The sequence below is a fragment of the Drosophila santomea genome, chromosome X, assembly GCF_016746245.2.
Source record: "Drosophila santomea strain STO CAGO 1482 chromosome X, Prin_Dsan_1.1, whole genome shotgun sequence".
Classification (NCBI taxonomy): Eukaryota; Metazoa; Arthropoda; class Insecta; order Diptera; family Drosophilidae; genus Drosophila; species Drosophila santomea.
This window is the reverse complement of record NC_053021.2, coordinates 5,920,882-5,942,245: the sequence shown is the minus strand read 5'-3', so window position 1 is coordinate 5,942,245 and position 21,364 is coordinate 5,920,882. Positions and strand designations below refer to the sequence as shown.

The window sequence follows — 21,364 nt, the reverse complement described above, 5'->3', positions numbered from 1 at the left end:
GCAATGAGTTTGCAGCACTTAACTACGATACGATACTTTGATCTTGGCCATCTGCCTGCTGCACACAATCCCATTCTATATCCCTCGCCCGATCCTTAGCTGGTGTCCATCTCATGCTGAGGCCGCAACGCAAACGGCCGTTGTCAGGGAAGCCCTTCCTGCGCAATCCGGCCAACATCTGAGCTGAGATTCTGAGCAGCCAACTTCGCACTGAAATACCCCAGCACCGTTCCTTGATCCATCCATTCATCCATCCATCCATCCATCAAGCACCTCCCAAAACCCAAGCAAAACCGAGGGAAAGATACGAATAGATAAGATAGACCTGTAAAAGAATGCGTGTGATTCGAGGATGAAGAGTGGAAATCAAGGATTGAAACAAGAATCAAGAATTGAAACAAGAATCCAGAATTTAAACAATTATCAAGAATCAAGAATTGAAAGCAGAATTATGAATCAAGAAAAATAACTGAAGACTTTAGAAACCCATCATCCCGCAGACTCGAGAAAAAAAGACGTTCTTAAAAACAAATTCCTGTTGTAGTTATCTTTTATCTTTTCAGTTAAATATAAATTAGTTATTGCCAAGTTACAACCACCAAATAGTTACTCAAATGAAAGTTTCAATGGGGTTTTGTGAATGGTTTCAAGTTTAAAAACCACAAATTTGAGATCTTTAAAGTAGGCAGTTTGGGGTCCTAGTAAAAATATCTTTCCCAGGTTTGCATAACATCCATGCCCGGAAAATCCTTTCCTTTCCTTACACTCGCCCAATTTCGAATAAATCGGAATATAATGATCGTGCTATATCTATCGCTATGAAACACTCGATAGAACATTGGATTTCATTCGATTCCATTCGTTTTCATTTGATTTCATTCGTTTTCGTTTTTATTTCATTAAGCCATGTTGGTTTTAGTTTTGATTTTGGTGTCATTAGACGGCTAAAGAGTTTTGATTTTAATTTGTTTTTGTTTCCTTTTGTTTTATTTACAGATTCATAGGGGCAATAGTAACATACATACACACACTAATATATATATCCAAGCATATATATAGTAATAATTATATATAACACCTACACCCACAACAACACCAACAAAAACAACAACTAAAACAACAACAAGAACAGCAATTATATATAATAACTATAAACAAGAGCGGCGAAAGCAAATCCAGCAGCAGCAGCAGCAAGCATAGAAACCACCACAGCAACCTATATACACAAGAATTAAATTAAATTAATTAATGCAATTGATGAAAAGAGCAGCAGCAACAGCAGCAAATAAATGCAAAGCTGCAAAACGAGAAAAACGAAAGGCAGAAAATATAACGCAAGAAACATTTTACTTAGGTAAAACACTAAATTTATTTTAAATCTAAAATAAACTAATAAGCATAATAATATAACACATGATAATGGTAAATAAACACACAATAATTATAATAGTAGAGCGAGCGCTGATCGATTGTCATTTTATCGCTGCCGCGAGTGGCGATATATCTTTTAATTAATACTTTAAGTATCCCCCTTACTCCCTTACCATCCCCTACCCTCTCCCCTCCACCGCCCTCCCTCCCTCCCGCTCTTCGTTAATTATTGTAATCCCGCCCCCACTCCACCGCCCGTTTATTATTTGACGCCTGAAGATGAACCATGTATATGTATATTGAACAGAGTCACTGCATATTTTTTTTACACCACCTTGATTTATAGTACGTTAAACTTATGATAACTGATGATAATCCAATGGAGGGCGAGTTTTGTGTTGCTAGTGCTAAGAACTAGTTGCTAACTAAGAACTAACTAAGAGCTAACTGCCAGCGAAGTCGCACATTTCGCTGCGCTGAGTTTGCGTAGGTTAACCAAGGCATGGTCTTGCAACGTGCAACATGCAACACACTCACACACTCACATACACACACACGACCTTAAAGAGAGAGAAGAAAGCAGAAGAAAGCTGAAGGATAGCTGAAGAGGAGGCGAAGTTGAAGTTAAGTGGAACAGAAAGAGAATGAGAATAAGAAACAAAGCAAAGCCCCGAGCATAATGTTAATGTTATGTTAAAAACCTTAATTTAATGGAAATTATTAACGCAAAAGTGTAGAGAAGAGAACGAAAGAGAAAATAAGAAAACCAGAAAACAAGAAAAGCAAAAAAACAAAGCAAAATGCAAAATGCAAAAAGCGAAACTGTTTAAACTATACCTATATAATATATAATCATTATGAATATAAACTATATTTTTTTTTCAAACACGCATTATGTATACATACATACTGAATAAATAAATTATTTTTATTTTTATTAAATAACACTATCATTATTGCGTAACAAATGAAAACCGATCGACAAGCAGCGACAGCTGAAGAAAGCTGAGGAAAGCAGAAGAAAGCAGAGAGAGCGTGCAAGTTAAGAACCCCTAATCGTATATATTTTTTTTCGCACTAAAATATATATGTACAGATATCATTATTTAGCCAGTAGATGAGTTATTGACCAGATACAAGATACCAATTACCAGATACCAGATACGGACACACAGATCGGACGAGGAAAAGAGCTGGCGCCTGAGAACCGAACCGACGGCTTAGTTGCAATATGTAGATAAGGTCCAATTACCGGGTTGGGTTGGTCGCTCGCCATCGCGGAGCTCCATTATTATTGTTCGCATACATAGTCAGTGTCGCCCTGCCACGTTAACCCCACCCCCCTCCCACAATCCCCCGCACAGCACATAGCTGCCACTGAATATTATTAACAATTTCTTGGTCCGAGTTGGCAGGCGGAAGAAGAAGGAGAGCGAGAACGAAGCGAATTGCATAAGCGAAGTGAGGAGAAATGAGCAAAACACTTATATATTTATTTCTATAGCTTATTATAATCGACCTTAAACTAATTATTACGCTAATTATAAACGATTACATTTTCCTAGTAACTTAGGCACATGCGAGTTTAACAGAGAAGAACAACTGGAAAATCTTGAAAGTAATAAAACAAAAATTGAAAAATTAAAAACGTTAGCATATTTTTAGATTCGCTAATTGCACAACAAAATAACACACACACACACTATACACCCACGCATATACAGACACGTGCATACACTGACAATTGTATATGTAATGCTGTAATAATCATGATAATATTTAGATTCGTTGATGATAATGAGCAAAGAATAAAGAAGCCGTAATGATAATGATAATGATAATGCTAATGCTAATGATAATAAATGAATACAACAAAATCCAACAAATAAAAAGAGAAACAAATACAATATTTAAACAAAGTAAAACCTTTTGTTGTTGCCTTTCCTTTTACCACCATCATCATCATCATCACCAATCACCATCTACAGTATCATTTCGTTCAGTGTGTGAACCTTTTGTTTTTGCGCCGTCGTCTTCATCATCATTTTCCCTCTGGAGCTCCCCGAAGTAATTGGTCCTGGGATGCCTGGGATTATAACGAATATACCATATTCCATTTCACATATGTTGGTTTAAGTGTTATTGTTTGACAAATCATTTCTTGTTGTTTTGAATATCATTTAAATATTATTTCTTACTTATACGATGGGTAGTGCATTGTAATGGCGCTTCGGGGAAGTCGCTTTAAACTGGCGTCCGTTTGGGCCTCCCAAGTGAATCTCCCCAAAACATAAAGCTAATGCATACGTATGGCAAACCACATTTGTACATCTTTTTCCTTCTTTGGATGACGTTTTGTAGGTTCGCAGTCGAACAGCGCCCTGAACAGCAGCGGCAGTGGCGGCAGCGGCAACGGCGAGGCAGCCGGCTCGGGCTCCGGATCCGGTTCGGGATCGGGATCAGGAGGCGGGAATGGCGGTAGTGGCGGCGATAACGACGCTGGCGACAGTGGAGCAGCCGCATCTGGAGCTGGAGGAGGAGCACCGGAAACCGAGGCAGCGGCGTCGGGTTAGCGTGCGCAAGATGCCCTTTGAATGTAATGTTATTGGCAGGTTTTCGCTCGGCCCTTGGGACGCAGTTAACCCATTTCGGTCAGGAGCGAGATGACAACACCACACAGACACACGCAGCTATACTTGAAAAAATAAATGAAAGCGATGTCGGATGTCCCAGCAGAAGCTATGAGAGTAAATGAAAATGAAAGACACTGGAATTCACTTCGAAGAACGCCCAATACCCTAGGAACCACAAAACAATAACCCCATTCCCCAACACCTCACACACACACATACACACTCACACACACACACACATGTATGTATGTATATCTAGCTATATGCATTGGGCGCAAGCAAATATTTAGCATAAAATCGAAAGAAACCAAGAAGAAAAACCAAAAACAAAAAATCCACTTTAAACTATGCATAAATAATTAAAATAATTATCTGTACTATTAAAAACAAAGAGAAATCCCGGATGGAATGTTGAGAAATAATCGGAAAACCCCCCCCGCGTCCCAACCTTCAATATAGTAAATAACATTTAACAAAACAGCTCGCGGAACGTAATAAAACATAAGTGCAAAAAACAAAATAAAAAAAAAAGTAAATACAAAATAACAAAAAGCAGAAGAAAATTGAATGAATACTTAGTGAAATAAATCAAAATTTTTGCCCATTTAACGTTTATATATATGCGGTTATACAAATATATAACGATCACAGCAGTTAGCAATCCATAGTAAAAGTAAATAAAAGAGTAAACAATTAAAGGAGGCGGCAAAGTAAGAGGGACTAGCAAAAGGGAGGAGGATACAACATAAACTAAACTCGCGCAAGTGCATCTATATGAGTACGATATAGATATTATATAAACATAGATATATATACGAGATATTAACAAGAGTAGTACTCCTAATAGCTACCCCCGACCACTCACCCCCTTGACCCCCCAACCCCTAATCCTAGAACCGGAAACATCCCAAGTAAAAAAGAAAAATAGAAAAAAAAGGAAAAGAAAAGAAAACACTCCACGAATAGCAACATTTTCCGTGGCCTGTTCTCAAGTAACGTATTGCAACTACGATTATCTATGGAGGCGATCGTCAAAATGCAATAAACATAAACTATACACTATACATAAATACAAGAAATATAACAAATTGAGCAACAAGAAAGTGAATGTACGAATGAGTAAAACGCTTTTAGCGCGCGACGCCACCCATTAACTTAAATAAACAATGCAAATAATGAGGTAATGACGTTTTGACGTATTGAGGTATCGAGGTAATGAGATAGTGGAGCCACAATCTTGATATATGATATATGTAAAAGTAATCGACAAAGGACATTTAGCTGCAATTGAAAATTTAAACTAATTTAATACAAATTGAAGTAAAATACAATGAAACCGATGATGTTTTTAGTACGTAAGGGCCTTAGATCAACCGGAAACTCACTCCTGCGCAACTATATAGTATTGGTTCCAATCTATTTATCCAATACCTATACCTATACCTATCCATATACCTATGACAGCCACCAGCCAGCCACTCAGTTTAACTGCTTAGATCTCGTTTCGGAAATTATGTCTGCGATTATGTCCCCCGCACTTTACCTTGCCCCATTTCAAAAACAATTAAGTAAACAAAGCAAAAAAAAAGAAAAAAAAAACCAAAAAAGGAAAAAACCAAAAAAGGGAAAATAACCAAAAGGCAAAAGAAAAACAAAGTCTATTTGTATGTATTTCCATAGAACTCCTTATATATTGTACGAGAACATATTTTTTTTTACTAACTAAATGATACATTTATACAATTAATGAACGTTGAGTTTTGTGGCATCAAAACTAATTAAATTTAACTATATACATATATGTACACACACACTCTCACACACACACACACACACGCATTCAGACATACTCACACGCACATACGTCTTTAATTTCAAATAAATTAGAAAGAGAAAACCGAAGATTTTCCAACTAAAACCAAAACATTTTAGAAATAATCTAAGTAAACAGCAGACAAGTTATATAAATCTTTAAACACACCCACACACACACAACCACTGTTTATTTGTAATTAAATTAATTAAAAATGTCAACAGACGGAAAATGACAGCCCAAATCAATATATATTCAAACATATATATGCATAGAAAAACCAACTTATATATGATGAACAACTTCAGCGTTTCGCTTTAATTATGAGGCAACAACCTCATGAGAAATCCAAACCAAATAAACTTAATTAACAAGTAAACCCAAAACTAAACTAAACAATAACAACACGAAACCCCAAATTCAAAGCGGAAATGAAAATGAACATAAAAATGAAAATGAAACACAAGACAAATGCGTAAAGAAAACATTAATTTAAAAACAATAAAAATTACAAACAAAAAATATACACAAATGCGTTTTTCTTCATTTCGTTGGTGGAAACATTTCGAATCGATTTTTTCTCCATACTCGGGTAAAAAAGAATGAAAAAACGTACATAGAAATGAAAAATTAAAAAAATTTTTTTTTTGTGTATTTTGCTAAAAAATAATCAGTATTTCTTCGATAGCGTTAAAAATAATTGTCCAAAACTAGAATGTCATACCTCGTTGAATTCGTAACAAAATTCCCCATCGATCCATGTACATACATTGAAATTCTAATTTTTGGCCATTTTTCGCAAATAAATAAACAATAAATAAATAAATCAAAATAATTAATATAACAAAATAATTGTAAACCTCGTTGATATCCCAAAAAGTTCTGCAAATGAAATTGCGCAGCAAACATCAAACAGCTGATTAGCGTAATTACGACTTGCTTAGAGATGGTCGCGTCTCTGCAAATCTTCCTGACGATCCAAACAAACTTAAGGAATCTCGTGCATATCGTAACAAAGACGTGACACGGCCACAAGAACAATGCGACTCCCCATCTCTAATTAGCGTTCTGTTGCACAATAACGGCTTTGCTCCTGAAAGCATGCAAGGGATGGCAATCATGGAAATATAAGCTAGTTGTCTCGTTCTATGATATCTGCTGGGACCTGCCGTCACCTGCTGAGATTTCTGTTCGCCTGGTGTGCGAAACGAAAAACTGGCCGATTTAGCAGCGAAAATAATATCCGGGCGGCTGAAATTTTAAAGAAATTTCAGAGACTTACGATTTTAAGTACTAGGCGAACAAAAATCTTAGAAGGTAGCCAACGATCCGTTTTTTTTGCTTAAAATGGAGATGCCCGCGTGTAATAGATTTTTTGTCACGTTCCAACAACCACATGGGATATTTTTTTTATGTCGTGATTGTCGTGCAAATCTCGTGAAAACCACGTGAACACAATGTGACTGAGCATCTCTGATCTGAGTTCCGTTGCAAAGTAACGGGTTTTTTCCTTAGAGGGCGTCTGAAAGCATGAAAGGGATGGCCATCATGGAAATATAAGCTAGTTATCTCGTTCTATGATATCTGCTGGGACCTGCCGTCACCTGCTGAGATTTCTGTTCGCCTGGTGTGCGAAACGAAAAACTGGCCGATTTAGCAGCGAAAATAATATCCGGGTGGCTGAAATTTTAAAGAAATTTCAGAGACTTACGATTTTAAGTACTAGGCGAACAAAAATCTTAGAAGGTAGCCAACGATCCGTTTTTTTTGCTTAAAATGGAGATGCCCGCGTGTAACAGATTTTTTGTCACGTTCCAACAACCACATGGGATATTTTTTTTATGTCGTGATTGTCGTGCAAATCTCGTGAAAACCACGTGAAGCACAATGTGACTGAGCATCTCTGATCTGAGTTCCGTTGCAAAGTAACGGGTTTTTTCCTTAGAGGGCGTCTGAAAGCATGAAAGGGATGGCCATCATGGAAATATAAGCTAGTTGTCTCGTTCTATGATATCTGCTGGGACCTGCCGTCACCTGCTGAGATTTCTGTTCGCCTGGTGTGCGAAACGTAAAACTGGCCGATTTAGCAGCGAAAATAATATCCGGGCGGCGATTTTAAGTACTAGGCGAACAAAAATCTTAGAAGGTAGCCAACGATCCGTTTTTTTTGCTTAAAATAAAGATGCCCGCGTGTAATAGATTTTTTGTCACGTTCCAACAACCACATGGGATATTTTTTTTATGTCGTGATTGTCGTGCAAATCTCGTGAAAACCACGTGAAGCACAATGTGACTGAGCATCTCTGATCTGAGTTCCGTTGCAAAGTAACGGGTTTTTTCCTTAGAGGGCGTCTGAAAGCATGAAAGGGATGGCCATCATGGAAATATAAGCTAGTTGTCTCGTTCTATGATATCTGCTGGGACCTGCCGTCACCTGCTGAGATTTCTGTTCGCCTGGTGTGCGAAACGAAAAACTGGCCGATTTAGCAGCGAAAATAATATCCGGGCGGCTGAAATTTTAAAGAAATTTCAGAGATTTACGATTTTAAGTACTAGGCGAACAAAAATCTTAGAAGGTAGCCAACGATCCGTTTTTTTGGTCTAAAATATAGATGCCCTCGTGTAACAGATTTTTTGTCACGTTCCAACAACCACATTGGATATTTTATTGTTTATTTATTTGCGAAAAATGGCCAAAAATTAGAATTTCAATGTATGTACACGGATTGATAGGGAATTTTGTTACGAATTCAACGAGGTATGACATTCTAGTTTTGGACAATTATTTTTAATGCTATAGAAGAAATACAGGTACGTTTTTATCGAAAATCACAGAAATGAAAATCTGATATTTTCAAACAGGGTTTTCTCCATAACTTGGCCAAAAAAGGCGGCACAGCCAAAACGAAAACTGTTTTGTGCTGCCAAAAAACATATCTAACTATACACATCACATTATGGGTATCGTAAAAACTCAAATTACTTTGTACAAAAACACCACCTAAAAATGTTAGACTTCCAGTTTCAGGATGTGTTCTAAGTATATGGCTTATATCCCAAAGCAAAAATTTATTTTACCTTCTTGCTGATTTCGACTGATTCGAATTAAGCTATGACATTCCACATTTGAAAGGGTATTTCCAACGTTGTGTCGAAATTTCTGTTTATTTCGTGTACATCAATTAGGATGACTTTAGGAAAACCAGAGAAACTATAACTAGTAATTTCGGCTCTTCAATTTGCACTATTAACTTTGTAATGTTTTGGTAGATAAAAAAAACAGCAATTTGGGGATAGTATACTATCGCCAGTATCCACTCTCTCGAAGATTGCATCTCCCGCAGCTGATGAACTCTACGTCCTGCGGCGTTTGCCCAGGCTGAGATCGGTGGCCCCACCTTCCGGCTTGAGGCGTCGCTTGCTGCTCCGCCCGCTGGCCGACTTGACACCGGATCCTGGGCCGCTGATCCGAGTCTGATCCGCCATGGCCAGCGGCGCAGTGGCCAGTTGAAGGGGTGGTCCGGCTAGCGGATGTCCCAGGGGCAGTGGTGACTCCAGGAGGAGCTCGCTTTTCACAATGGGTCCCGGGGCAATCATTAGCAGGTCGTTGCCCGTATTCCCGTTTCCGTGTCCGTGTCCGCTCCCAATTCCATTCCTGTGCATCTGGCCGTCGGTGCGTTCACACTTGATATGCCGCACAGATGGAACATCCTGGTGCTCCAGATGCTCCACGGCCGCCGCATGACCGTTGGCCATCCGATTGTCGTTGTTGTTCGGCTCCAGTTGAGCCCGGATTGGATGCGCGGGGGCCTGTCGCTGCTGCCACTCGAGGATTCCCGTCAGCAGCTTTATGTACTTGATGGCCGAGCGCAGGATCTCGTTCTTTGATAGCTTCTTGTCCGGCGGATGCGTGGGCACCAGCTTCCGCAGCTCCGCAAAGGCGCCGGACACGTTTTGCTGCCGCCAACGCTCCCTGGTGTTGGTGAACACCTTGCGTACGCCGCCAGTGGCTCCTCCGCCGCTGCCGCCGCCACTGGATGCATTGCCCCCGGAGCCATTGCCTCCGCCACCGCTACCGCCACCGCCGCTCCCACCAACTGAGCTTCCCGAGCTGGCCGGCGCGGTGAGCAGTCCGTTGCGGGAGTGACTGCGCGGCGAACTAGACAGTGAGCGATTCCCTGCGGGCGGAACAAGTGGATTGAGATCGTGAGTTAGTTAAAAAATGAGTTTTCAAATCATAAAATTAATATATTTAAAATAAATGAAATGGAGTAATAAAGACGTCCGCAATATGCTGGAAGTTGTAAAGCTCTAAGGACTAATCCTCACCATCCGCCTGGTTGCCATTGAGAACGATGTAGTCGCGTAGATCCTCCTCGTCCTCCTCCGTGTCGTTGAGCGAGAAGTCGGAGAGCTCCGCGTCGCCGTCGCCGTCGGACACGGACTCCGTCTTGGGCTGCAAGTGGGGCGTGGCATGTCGCAGCAGGGCGGGCGGATGCCTGCCGGCGTCGGCAGTGTCCCGTATGCCTCCATTGTTGCCATTCAGGTGCCCAGAACGCGGTGACTCATTGGGCTGGCTGTGTCCGGAGGAGCCGCTCGAGGCCGTGCTCCGTTCGTCCGCGTTGTCCGCTCCATTCGAGCTGCTCGGTAGCCAGGCCATTTCTCCGATTCGCCGGCGAAGTGGATATGGGATATGTGCGTTGTGTTGCGTTCGAAGCGCCGCAGCGAAGTGAGCAACCGACTGGGTAACTGGCAATCTGTGTCTGGGAACCAACCCCCTTTTGGACGGAGGGCGGGGCCAACGCATCCAGCAGCATCGGGCAGCATCATCCACCCCCGGACGAGGCATACACACAAAATGGGCGTACTCGACCTTGCCTTGTACATATGTACATATGTATGTACAGAGCATTGAGTTGACTTTGATTAGATGTCAGCCAGCTTAAAGTGTAAAAGTATGAGCAAACTATAGGGTATTAGCAGCTGATTCAAACATACGAATTATACTTTAATTTGAAATTCATAATTGGCCTAGTATGGCCAAAACTTAGCGAATTCCAATCAAATAACTGCACACATCTTCGCATGCCATGACAGCCAACATTCTCAGTTCTCACTTCTCAGTTCCGTTAGTTCCTTCCGCCCATTTGGGCTTCTGATGCCCGATGGGCGGGTGGGGCACGCCCACACTTAGGCGATTCTTGAGCTGCTTGGCCGGTGGCTGCGGCGATCGCGCCACATCGCCCACCTGCTCGCGATCCTGTTCCTTGCGCTCACCCGGTCGCTCCGGCACGGGCAGCTCCATCGCCGACTGGCTGGAATCCCTGGCGCTGGACGGACCACTGGCAGTCGCACTTGGCGGTGCGAGGACGGGCATCAGACTCTGTCGCATGGAGGGCGTGGGATTGACGAAGATCATCTTGTCCAGGACCTCCTCGCAGATGCCGGCGTGACCCTCGCGCACCACCCGCGGCCGGAAGATGTACGAGGTGGCGGACATGCGGGCGTCCGTGTACTGCACCTGCACCTCCACGGGAAAGTCGGTGCCCAGGACCTCGCCGATCTCGAACGGAGCGCTGTCCGCCACGTGCAGTCGCAGCGGCAGGCGCGGCGACATCTTGAACGTGACACGCCGCACGAAGCGCGACAGGTCGCCGCAATCGCGACCGGCGCGCAGATAGACGCCCCACGTGGGCTCCAGCATGTAGGGCATGTCCGGGTCGCACTGCTCCATCCGGCAGCCGATCACGATGTCCCGGCTGAGCACACAGCGGCCGGAGAGCGTGGCCGTGGGATTGCGATTGCAGCTCACTCGCTGGCAGTCGTCCACCACATTCTGCTGGCGCAGTAGGTTTGTGTAGCTCATCGCGTTTTGAATAACTGATACCAATTTGTGCTGTACGGATAATTTTCTACGACCAGATCGCTTGGAGCATTACGAAAACTTGAAGCGAACTAACGTGTTTGGTGTGCGGCTTTCGAATCGTGGGCGACAGCACCGACCACAGCCCACTAGATGTACTTTTTAGCTTTGCTTTTCACTCATAGCTCACATATGTTTTTTGCAGTGTTCCTTTTTTACACATTTTATCAGACTGCTTATCATACTTCTCACATTTTATTGCCAAGTGCAAATAACCGTGGAGTGTCTGCTACCTTGTTTTTTACCCCCTCGAAGATGTTCAACTCAACTTGGGATTAAGGGTCCTGCAAAGTTTCTCGAAAGGCGTTGAAATTTCTACGCCTCCTCGGACTTTTTTCACGCCTTAAACAGTGATTTTTCTAATTAATTAACCAGCCAAGAGTTTCCGGAGTTGGAAACACGTAGTGCGCAGGCGCCGGAGGGCGGAGTCAAGTCCAGGGAACTAGGGGTTGCTGCGGCCCGGGCATTTACTTGGCCGCGCGTTTTCCGGGCACAGGGAAGTCGCCTAGTTGAACGGCAGCTGGAATCTTATGTGGACATATTGAGGATGCTCGATGCTCGTGGACGAGTCAGTGTGATTTGTATGTTTTCCAAGTCCATGGGACTGCGTTTGGATGTGATTTGAAGCACAAATGTGGTTAATTTCTGTGGTACTCCATCTCATGGGGCAGCTCCTCCTATTTCGCGAGCCTTCTTCAACAGAGCCTGGCTGAGGTGCTAGTCATGCCACCTGACGTGGTCCATCCATCCTCAAAACGCAGTACATATTCATGAGCAGGTCCTCGTCCTCGTTCTCGCCACTTGGGTGGGTTCAAAGGGTGGGCCTTGGGAACCCGCATCTAATCCCGCTCACAGTGCGACCGACACTCACCCAAAACCACCCCCCGGAATCCGATTAGCGGCAATCAAATGAAATCACACCACAATCTAAAGTCGGAGGAGTGGAAAGTCAACAGTCGCAGCATCAAAACCAAATTAGCAGCAGTTTGGTGGCTAATTCGAACGCACTTTATCATTTTCGGGCAGGCGTCTGTGACTTTGTGGCACGTGTGTGGCCGCCAAAGATAAGAGCAAGCCCCAGAAAACTCCGGCAAACGCCAGAAAACTCCTTCCAACTCCGGCAAACTTCGGCAAACACTCACACGTGGCCACAAAGGAGCTGGGTGTGGAGTGGGCCGGGTCAAATGGATTTTCACACCCACTCGACGTCGGCAAAGCCGCCAATTAATAGAATTCAATTATTCCAAGCCACCGCAGGCCGATGGCCTGATGCCTGATGCCTGATGGCCGATGGCTGATAAGGCATAAAGACATCCTTCGACACTTCGATCGGATTAGGATGATAAAGAACGCTGAATGTGCCAGTATATCAAAATATGCTCTCACAAGGGGGTAGCTAAACGCAATGCATATGCGAGATGCCTCAACTTGTAACCCTTCCACTGCTGCGTTGCAAAGCCAGATTTAATGCACAGTAATATTAATTTGAAACTATATAGTAGTAGTAACAATATCCCTGGAAAGACGGGGAATCCCCTGCTGCCAGGCATGTGTGCCGCCACCTGTGGGCCAGAGCGCGCAACAGCCAGCTGGACGGAGGCGGAAAAGCCAGTGAAAAGCCAGGGAAACTCAGGCAAACTCAGCTGTCGCTGGCACACCGCCATGTACGTGCCACGGCGCACGCTGGTGTGCACCTGACCAGGTGGAGCTTCCAGCTTCCCCCAAAAGCTTGGCGCCACTTTCAACTGTCGCCGCTGCTGCTGTACTGATGCGTTGTTGGGTTGATGCGTTGGTGGGCACTGGACGCACTGGCGTTGCTTGGACGCCAGCCAGTGGGTGAGTAATGCCGTTGCGAAATGCCAAATCCGAATGCGAGTGCGAATGCGAGTGCGAGTGCCTGTTGGACCGAGAAAGTCGTAGGCAGTGAAAAGCCGCCGCTCACGTGGCGAACTGCGTGACTTGGCCCGCAAATCCGACGCCCAGCCCAGCCGGCTCCACGGAAAACACCCTTCGGAAAACGTGCTGCCAGCCGCCCACCAGGCGCAGCCCCCAAAAAGCCAGGGGATTCCATCAGCTTTCCTTAACCCTCAGTTGGTGCGTGGGGCTTGCATTGCGACATGGCGAATATAAATAAACAAAAAATGGTATTTAAATAAAGGAATAACTTTGGCATGCCAAATACTCACAGACAAACTAAATCTTTCTTCTGTGAAATGCTGGCAATATCACAGCACTGCATTCTTAAAAAAAACTTAGTTAAACACTGCTTTCTGGTGTTCTTGGCCGGAATTGCGAGCCCCCAGCACGCAAAAGCTCCGCTTAAGGGTTAATGTTTGGGTCCGTATCTCTGAGTATCTCGGCCGAGCAACGCGATTTCCCGAGCGAATGCGAATGCGATTCCCCGATTCTCAGCGGAGAGCAGCGAGTGAGTGTGAGAAAATTCTGGGAATGCCACTGCACGGGGCTTCTAGAGCAGAGCTTGCGAGGCGAGCTCTAGTGTTTGTGCGAATTTCGAGCCAGAAGGTCGACAACGCGGTCGTCGCCCAGTTGAAAGAATCGCCCTAACCCAAGAGAATCAGTAACAGCGACACCTTTTTTTTAAGTTTTTTTTGATCAGAATCCAAACTTTGTTCTTTGGTGTTGAGCTGGGTGATAGCCAGCCTAAAAAAGAAGTGACACAGAAGTGAAAGAAAAGTGAAGCAGAAGTGAGACAGAACTTCGATTAATAGCGCGAAACAGAAAACCCGATCCACAGCACACAGCAGAGAGCAAATAGCCGAGGAGCGAGAGTGTAAGTGCAATTGTCACGTTGTTGCAATAAAGCTGCAATGGAAAATAGCAACAATCGCGAGAGAGACCATTATCATATTGCCAATACAAAACAACTTACATAAAGAACTCGGTTCATAACGTCCAACACACACACACATAGTGTTTATTAATAAGTGCACGTTGCACACAGCGGCACACATACATACACACGGCAATCGAAAGCAAAGCAAAGCGTAAACAAAAGCCCACAACACATACCTGACCCTACCGAACGACGCTTTGCGACGATTGCAAATCGTTTCCAATGCAAACGCCCTTTGGGAGAAACACATTACGCATACGCAGTGTGGCACGCAGGCAGCTGCGTTTGCCTTCCGGTCACCTGGAGTGCAGTACGCACACTGCGTCTACATGAGGTGAGGTGAACTCACACAGCTAATCGCATCTCGCAGACGATGTGGGTCAGAGCACATTGCGCATACGCAGCGTGGTGCTTTGCAGCAAGCATACGCACCGTGGTCTTAGTAGTACATGGCACGTTTTGGAGGTCTTTTCAAACTCAAGCGACTTTAAAGCCGCAGCCGTCTTACACAAGCCAAACAGAGTATCATCCGCGTTGTGCCCCAAACCTTTCCACTCTCTACCCGTAAGTCTGGGCTTATGGGTTTGGGTTATGCGACTGTTGGCCATGTCAGCGGCGCTCCCTGCGCTGCATTACCTAACCTCCGCGGAGTGACGCACGACCAGTGTAATCCAGCAATCCCAGCTATTTCAGCATCCCGGCGGACTCGACCCTTGGCCTTCTTGTCTGGCTGGCTGGCATTTTGCGAATCTGCGTCAAAGTTGGCCCACGTATGGTTACACAATCCTTGGTGGCTGTTTTGGACCTTGCTCTTTGAATACTTAAGGGCAGAAGGCAGCTTGTTTACCATTTGGCTATCTATGTTTCTAAAAAACTCTGAAGTGCCACGAATAGGGTCCACTCTAATGTCTGTCTGTCTGCGTGTCTGTGGTGTTTTTTGGGTTTGGCTGACTCCGCCGAATCGCGGAGGATGAACCTGTCGCCTTATGCCATCGCTAAAACCAAACTCCTCGCCGCATTCGGTGCTTATTATATGAACGATTACGACATAGTCGACATGGTGAGAAATATGAGTTCTTCGCTGGGTTTATTTTTGTTCACTTGAAGTTTTCACCAAGTCAGCGCCTTTCCTCGCAAGAATGTATCTCCTGCTGCGCTGCAGGTTACATTCTACACCGCACATTGCGCACCAGAATCTCCCGTATCTGTGCTGTAAGCTACTCGCTTTCGCGCGTAGGTGGTTCTGGCTTACTGTCTGCGTATCTGCGTATCTTTGTATTTGAGTATCTTAGTATATGTGTATCTGCGTATCTGCGTATCTTTGTATCTGTCTATCTGAGTACCTGAGTTTCTTAGTATCTGCGTATCTGTGTATCTGGGTATCTGAAGCTGGGCTGCATTGCGACTGCATAACGACATCCGTTGGCGGAGCGGCAGAGGCAACGGCAACGCGAGAGCCACGGCACATCGCACTGCACGTGAATGCAGCGTCGTGCCGCCTCGCTCCCGCTGCGCTGGTAATTAGCACAGTGAAGCCTCGTTACAGGCAAAGTATAGCCACAAAACAGGTGCAAGTCAAGGTGACGATTCCGCAACAAGGCTCTGGCCAATTAGGACTTGGAGCAACCCAAGCCAAGATTCACGCACATGAATGGCAGTCGGAACACGTGCAACTGCTGGCTCCCTTCCCTTCCTTTGGCCTGGGATCCTAGAGAGAGTCGTTGGGCGGCTGGGGAGAATACCACGTGAAGAAGGGATAGAACTAACATTCGGAATTCGGAATGCTTGATTGAAATGGAAACGGGGGAATCGGAGGGGGTTTTCCCAGTGCCGCAACACATTTCGTGATTCATTTCATCACTCGGCCGAAGTGAAACTACTCACCACTACTACAGTGAATTCACTCACGTTCATGCAACAGCTTTGCTCCGAATGAAAGTGCAGAATAGCAATCGCTTTGTTGTGGGCCATTCATTGACCAGAAACTCAGTACTCGGAATCTCCTCAAAGGACATACATAAGTTAATCAAGAAAGTGAAATCAGCTGAGTTAGTGACTGCAAAGTGGTGGCAAGCTGCCACACAATTGATGATCCCAAGTCGAGGTCCTGTCAAGGATAAGTACTAGTGCTAATGGTCACCGTACGATTTTGCAGAATCTCGCTGGCACTGGAACGACACACACCCTCGCAACTGGACAAGCTAGAGAACCTAAGCACCATGGAGGGCGGCGAGTCCACGGAGTCCACACACAACACCAAGGTGTCCGACTCGGCCTACTCGAATAGCTGCAGCAACAGCCAGTCGCAGCGCAGGTGAGCAACATTACCCATTGCCCCATCATGCGAGGCAGTGGATCAACAATCCTTCTCCCATTCCCCTTTGCAGTGGCAGCTCCAAGTCCCGGCTGAGCGGCAGCCACTCCTCCGGCAGCAGCGGCTATGGCGGCAAACCATCCACGCAGGCCAGCAGCAGCGACATGATCATCAAGCGCAACAAGGACAAGTCGCGCAAGAAGAAGAAGAACAAGGGCGCGGGCCAGGGGGCGGGGCAGGCGGGACAGTCGCTGATCTCGGCGTCGACGAGCCTGGAGGGAGGAGCCGAGGAGAAGCCCCGGCCCAGCGGCAGTGGGTGCGGCGTGGAGCAGCAGAGCTGCCGGGAGCTGCTGCAGGACCAGCAGCACGGCGAGGATCACAGCGAGCCCAAGGCCACGGAGCAGCTGCAGCAGGAGGAGGGTGACCGGTCCGGGTCCGAGTCGGAGGCCGAACGCGTCGAGGGCGTGGCCAAGTCGGAGGCGGCACAGAGCTTTCCCATTCCCTCCCCGCTGTCCGTGACCATAGTGCCGCCCTCAATGGGCGGCTGCGCTGGAGTGGGTCACGCTGCCAGCCTGGACAGCGGCCTGGCCAAGTTGGACAAGACGTGGGAGGCCGGAGGTCCGGGCAAGGTGGAGCCCGTGCCGGGTGTGCCGGGCACAGCAGCGGCGGGCACCGTACAGCGCGGGGAGCGGCTGAAGGAGGAGAGCTTCTGCTGCGTCATCTCCATGCACGACGGCATCGTGCTGTACACCACGCCCAGCATCACCGATGTCCTGGGCTATCCGCGCGACATGTGGCTGGGCAGGTCGTTCATCGACTTTGTGCACCTCAAGGACCGCGCCACCTTCGCCAGCCAGATCACCACGGGCATACCCATCGCAGAGTCCCGGGGCAGTGTGCCCAAGGACACCAAGAGCACCTTTTGCGTGATGCTGCGTCGCTATCGCGGACTCAAGTCCGGCGGCTTCGGCGTCATCGGCCGGCCCGTCAGCTACGAACCCTTCCGCCTGGGGCTCACCTTCAGGGAGGCTCCGGAGGAGGCGCGGCCGGACAACTACATGGTCTCCAATGGCACCAACATGCTGCTCGTCATCTGCGCCACTCCCATCAAGAGCAGCTACAAGAGTGAGTGTCTGCTGACTGCTTCCTTGTGTCTATTCAGTTATCTAACCATTGATCTTTCCCAATCTTTCGCGATTCAGTTCCCGACGAGATTCTCTCGCAGAAGAGCCCAAAGTTCGCCATCCGCCACACGGCCACCGGGATCATATCGCACGTGGACAGCGCGGCGGTCAGTGCGCTGGGCTACCTGCCGCAGGACCTGATTGGGCGCAGCATCATGGACTTTTACCACCAGGAGGACCTGTCCGTCATGAAGGAGACGTACGAGATGGTAATGAAGAAGGGCCAGACGGCGGGTGCCTCATTTTGCAGCAAGCCGTACCGCTTCCTCATCCAGAACGGCTGCTACGTGCTCCTGGAGACGGAGTGGACAAGCTTCGTGAATCCATGGTCCCGCAAGCTGGAGTTCGTCGTCGGACACCATCGCGTCTTTCAGGGTGAGTTCGCCTGCCGAGCCCAATCCCCCAGTGATCCTATAAACAGGCCGCTTGTCCTTGCAGGACCCAAGTCGTGTAACGTCTTCGAGGCGGCGCCCACGTGTAAGCTCAAGATGTCCGAGGAGGCACAGAGCCGGAACACGCGGATCAAGGAGGACATTGTGAAGCGCCTGGCGGAAACGGTGTCCCGTCCATCGGACACGGTCAAGCAGGAGGTATCACGCCGCTGCCAGGCACTGGCCAGCTTCATGGAGACCCTCATGGACGAGGTGTCCCGGGCGGATCTCAAGCTGGAGCTACCGCACGAGAACGAGCTAACCGTCTCGGAGCGGGATAGCGTGATGCTCGGCGAGATCTCGCCGCACCACGACTACTATGACAGTAAGAGTTCCACCGAGACGCCGCCCAGCTACAACCAGCTAAACTATAACGAGAACCTGCTGCGTTTTTTCAACAGCAAGCCGGTCACGGCGCCGGCCGAGCTCGATCCGCCCAAGACGGAGCCGCCGGAGCCGCGCGGCACCTGTGTCAGTGGCGCCAGTGGTCCGATGAGTCCCGTCCACGAGGGCAGCGGGGGCAGCGGCTCCTCGGGCAACTTCACCACCGCCAGTAACATACACATGAGCAGTGTAACGAACACGAGCATTGCGGGCACGGGTGGCACAGGCACTGGCACTGGAACGGGCACTGGCACGGGAACAGGCACTGGAACAGGAACAGGAACAGGCACTGGCACGGGAACAGGCACTGGCAATGGCACCAATTCCGGCACCGGAACCGGCACCGCAAGCTCCAACTACAGAGGCGGAGGCGTAGCCATACAGCCAGTCACGCTGACCGAATCCCTGCTGAATAAGCACAACGACGAGATGGAGAAGTTCATGCTGAAGAAGCACCGCGAGTCGCGCGGACGGTCGGGCGAGAAGAGCAAGAAGTCCGCCACCGACACGCTCAAGATGCTGGAGTACAGTGGTCCGGGCCACGGCATAAAGCGAGGCGGCTCCCACTCCTGGGAGGGAGAGGCCAACAAGCCCAAGCAGCAGCTGACCCTGGGCACGGATGCGATCAAGGGCGTGGTTGGCGGTGCAGGAGGAGTAGTGGGCACCGGCGGCGGAGCCGGTGTGGCAGGCGGAGGTGGAACTGGCGCAGGATTAGCGGTCACATCGGACGGCAGATTGACCATGAGCTCAGGAGCGGGAGGAGTTGTTGGTGGACCGGGAGGGGCGGCAGCAGCGGCGGGAGTGATCTCCTCGGTGGGCAGCTCGATGCCGGGACCCTCGTCCTATCCCACCTGCACGCAGAACATCAACCTCTGGCCACCGTTCTCGGTGGGCATCACGCCGCCCGTCCACTCCACGCACACGGCGATGGCCCAGAGCAGCTTCTCCTCCGCCGGCCTCTTCCCGACCTTCTACTACATCCCCGCCTCCCTGACGCCCACCAGTCCAACGCGCTCCCCCCGGATGCACAAGCATCCGCACAAGGGTGGCCCCGAAATGCCCACCACCTCGCAGCAGGCGGCTGCCGCGGCCGCCCAGGCCATGCCGCTGCAGTACATGGCCGGCGTGATGTACCCGCATCCGTCGCTCTTCTACACGCATCCGGCGGCGGCGGCTGCCACGGCCATGATGTACCAGCCGATGCCCTTCACCGGGATGACCAACGCTCTCCAGATTCCCGAGCGTCCGTTGGGCTCCCAGTCGGCGTACAACAAGTCCATGTATACGGTAAGTCAGTAGCCAGGATCGTACCGCATTGTCCTAACTCACTTGAATCCCTTGAATTGCTTTAATCGCACACAGACCACGCCGGCGTCCATGGCGAAGAAGGTGCCGGGGGCATTTCACTCGGTCACCACGCCCTCGCAGGTGCAGCGGCCCTCCTCGCAGAGCGCCTCCGTCAATGCGGAGCCGGGCTGCAGTGCGTCGGTATCCGATCCGTGCAAGAAGGAGGCGCCCGGCTCCTCGCCCATTCCGTCCGTGATGGGCGACTACAACTCCGAGCTGCCATGCAGCAGCAGCAATCCCGCCAACAACAAGGTAGTGTATACGAATGAGGTGCACTGGTCAGTGGGAACAGCATGTGCTCATCCACAGAAATACACGGACAGCAATGGTAACAGCGACGACATGGACGGCTCCAGCTTCTCCTCGTTCTACTCGTCCTTCATTAAGACGACGGACGGATCGGAGAGTCCGCCGGACATCGAAAAGGATCCCAAGCACCGAAAGCTGAAGGTAAGCACTCCAGTTCACCATATGACTCAAGTTAATCATTTCGCTTTCTGCTTCTCGCAGAGCATGAGTCCCTCTGACAGCAAGATCATGGAGCACCCGGAGGAGGACCAGACACAGCACGGCGATGGGTAGTAGCCAGCACCCACAGTTGCTGCTGACCGACGTGCACCAGCGAGTGCGCAGTGTCGATCCCTAGGACGATCCGAGCAGCAGATACCGAGGAGCAGCAGGGTCCTGGACACGAGTGAGTATCAGTCCTGGAGACGAGCCAGTCCTGACTTCCAGGATTCCTTATTCCCCAGATCTCCCTTTCCAGTTCTCCGAATCAGCACGAACACATCCGTGGGATGTCACCACTTAGAATCCGATCGCGTAACGAAAGCAGCAGACGAACTGGCGCGGTAGACAAACTTGGAGGACCTTGGACCAGAACCCATGCAGGCAGGGCACTATGTAGATCTCAGGCCAAGCAAAGCGTTTAGTTGATATCTGTCCTATGTTTTAGCAGAATATTATGTGTGTTACAAACTAGAGTGGCTCAGCCCTAAGGTTTATTTATCCGAAACTTTTCTATTTATTTATTGTACAATAAACAATATCGAAAAGCCAACGCCCACACACCTGACTAAGTGGCTTCAATCTGGGAAGGATTCCTATCGT

The 21,364-nt window shown here is 47.9% G+C and overlaps 4 protein-coding genes across 14 annotated transcripts in view; 2 read left to right on the top strand and 2 right to left on the bottom strand.

Annotated features, from left to right (window-relative positions):
• The window catches only part of LOC120456663 (protein kinase shaggy), a 45,578-nt gene extending 39,584 nt beyond the window's left edge, over positions 1–5,994 (top strand). For 6 of the 8 annotated variants that reach the window (XM_039643601.1, XM_039643600.2, XM_044006619.1 and 3 more), the window contains one exon: positions 3,733–5,994. In XM_039643601.1, coding sequence (XP_039499535.1) covers positions 3,733–3,944 — 212 coding nt within the window. In that variant the 3' untranslated portion in view covers positions 3,945–5,994. Of the gene's footprint in view, positions 1–99; positions 596–996; positions 1,453–3,732 lie in introns of those variants that run through there. The other 2 variants (XM_039643598.2, XM_039643597.2) reach the window with 2 other exon arrangements.
• Positions 5,995–8,970: 2,976 nt separating this feature from the next.
• Positions 8,971–10,729, bottom strand: LOC120456943 (rho GTPase-activating protein gacT). Its single transcript, XM_039644082.2, has 2 exons — positions 10,147–10,729; positions 8,971–9,995 (listed from the first exon to the last, which is right to left on the bottom strand). Exons 1-2 carry the CDS (start codon positions 10,727–10,729, stop codon positions 9,172–9,174), a joined length of 1,407 nt encoding a protein of 468 aa, XP_039500016.1. The 3' UTR covers positions 8,971–9,171.
• Positions 10,623–11,808, bottom strand: LOC120456944. Of its 2 annotated transcripts, XR_005616890.1 has the most exons (2): positions 10,816–11,808; positions 10,623–10,758 (listed from the first exon to the last, which is right to left on the bottom strand). XR_005616890.1 is itself a non-coding variant. In XM_039644083.1 (1 exon), exon 1 carries the CDS (start codon positions 11,681–11,683, stop codon positions 10,931–10,933), a length of 753 nt encoding a protein of 250 aa, XP_039500017.1. In that variant the 5' UTR covers positions 11,684–11,808; the 3' UTR covers positions 10,794–10,930. The 2 variants fall into 2 exon arrangements, 1 of the variants encoding a protein (XP_039500017.1); XM_039644083.1 differs by lacking the exon at positions 10,623–10,758 and having other exon boundaries at positions 10,794–11,808.
• A 2,442-nt stretch (positions 11,809–14,250) lies between these two features.
• LOC120456948 (period circadian protein) lies at positions 14,251–21,322 on the top strand. Of its 3 annotated transcripts, XM_039644089.1 has the most exons (9): positions 14,251–14,531; positions 16,750–16,908; positions 16,982–18,033; positions 18,111–18,467; positions 18,531–20,194; positions 20,270–20,506; positions 20,564–20,704; positions 20,765–20,948; positions 21,021–21,322. In XM_039644089.1, exons 2-8 carry the CDS (start codon positions 16,814–16,816, stop codon positions 20,834–20,836), a joined length of 3,618 nt encoding a protein of 1,205 aa, XP_039500023.1. In that variant the 5' UTR covers positions 14,251–14,531; positions 16,750–16,813; the 3' UTR covers positions 20,837–20,948; positions 21,021–21,322. The 3 variants fall into 3 exon arrangements, with proteins under 3 accessions (XP_039500023.1, XP_039500021.1, XP_039500022.1); XM_039644087.1 differs by having other exon boundaries at positions 20,270–20,704; XM_039644088.1 differs by having other exon boundaries at positions 20,270–20,704; positions 21,007–21,322.
• The last annotated feature ends 42 nt before the right edge of the window (positions 21,323–21,364 follow it).

Bases quoted from the DNA above. Each gene is read 5' to 3' on its own strand.
- LOC120456943 (XM_039644082.2), bottom strand. From the start codon at position 10,729: ATGCTCTGTACATACATATGTACATATGTACAAGGCAAGGTCGAGTAC. The intron at 9,996-10,146 runs GTGAGGATTAGT...TTCCGCCCGCAG, and splicing joins CAATGGCAACCAGGCGGATG to GGAATCGCTCACTGTCTAGT.
- LOC120456944 (XM_039644083.1), bottom strand. From the start codon at position 11,683: ATGAGCTACACAAACCTACTGCGCCAGCAGAATGTGGTGGACGACTGC.
- LOC120456948 (XM_039644087.1), top strand. From the start codon at position 16,814: ATGGAGGGCGGCGAGTCCACGGAGTCCACACACAACACCAAGGTGTCC. The intron at 18,468-18,530 runs GTGAGTTCGCCT...TTGTCCTTGCAG, and splicing joins ACACCATCGCGTCTTTCAGG to GACCCAAGTCGTGTAACGTC. The intron at 20,705-20,764 runs GTAAGCACTCCA...TGCTTCTCGCAG, and splicing joins CCAAGCACCGAAAGCTGAAG to AGCATGAGTCCCTCTGACAG.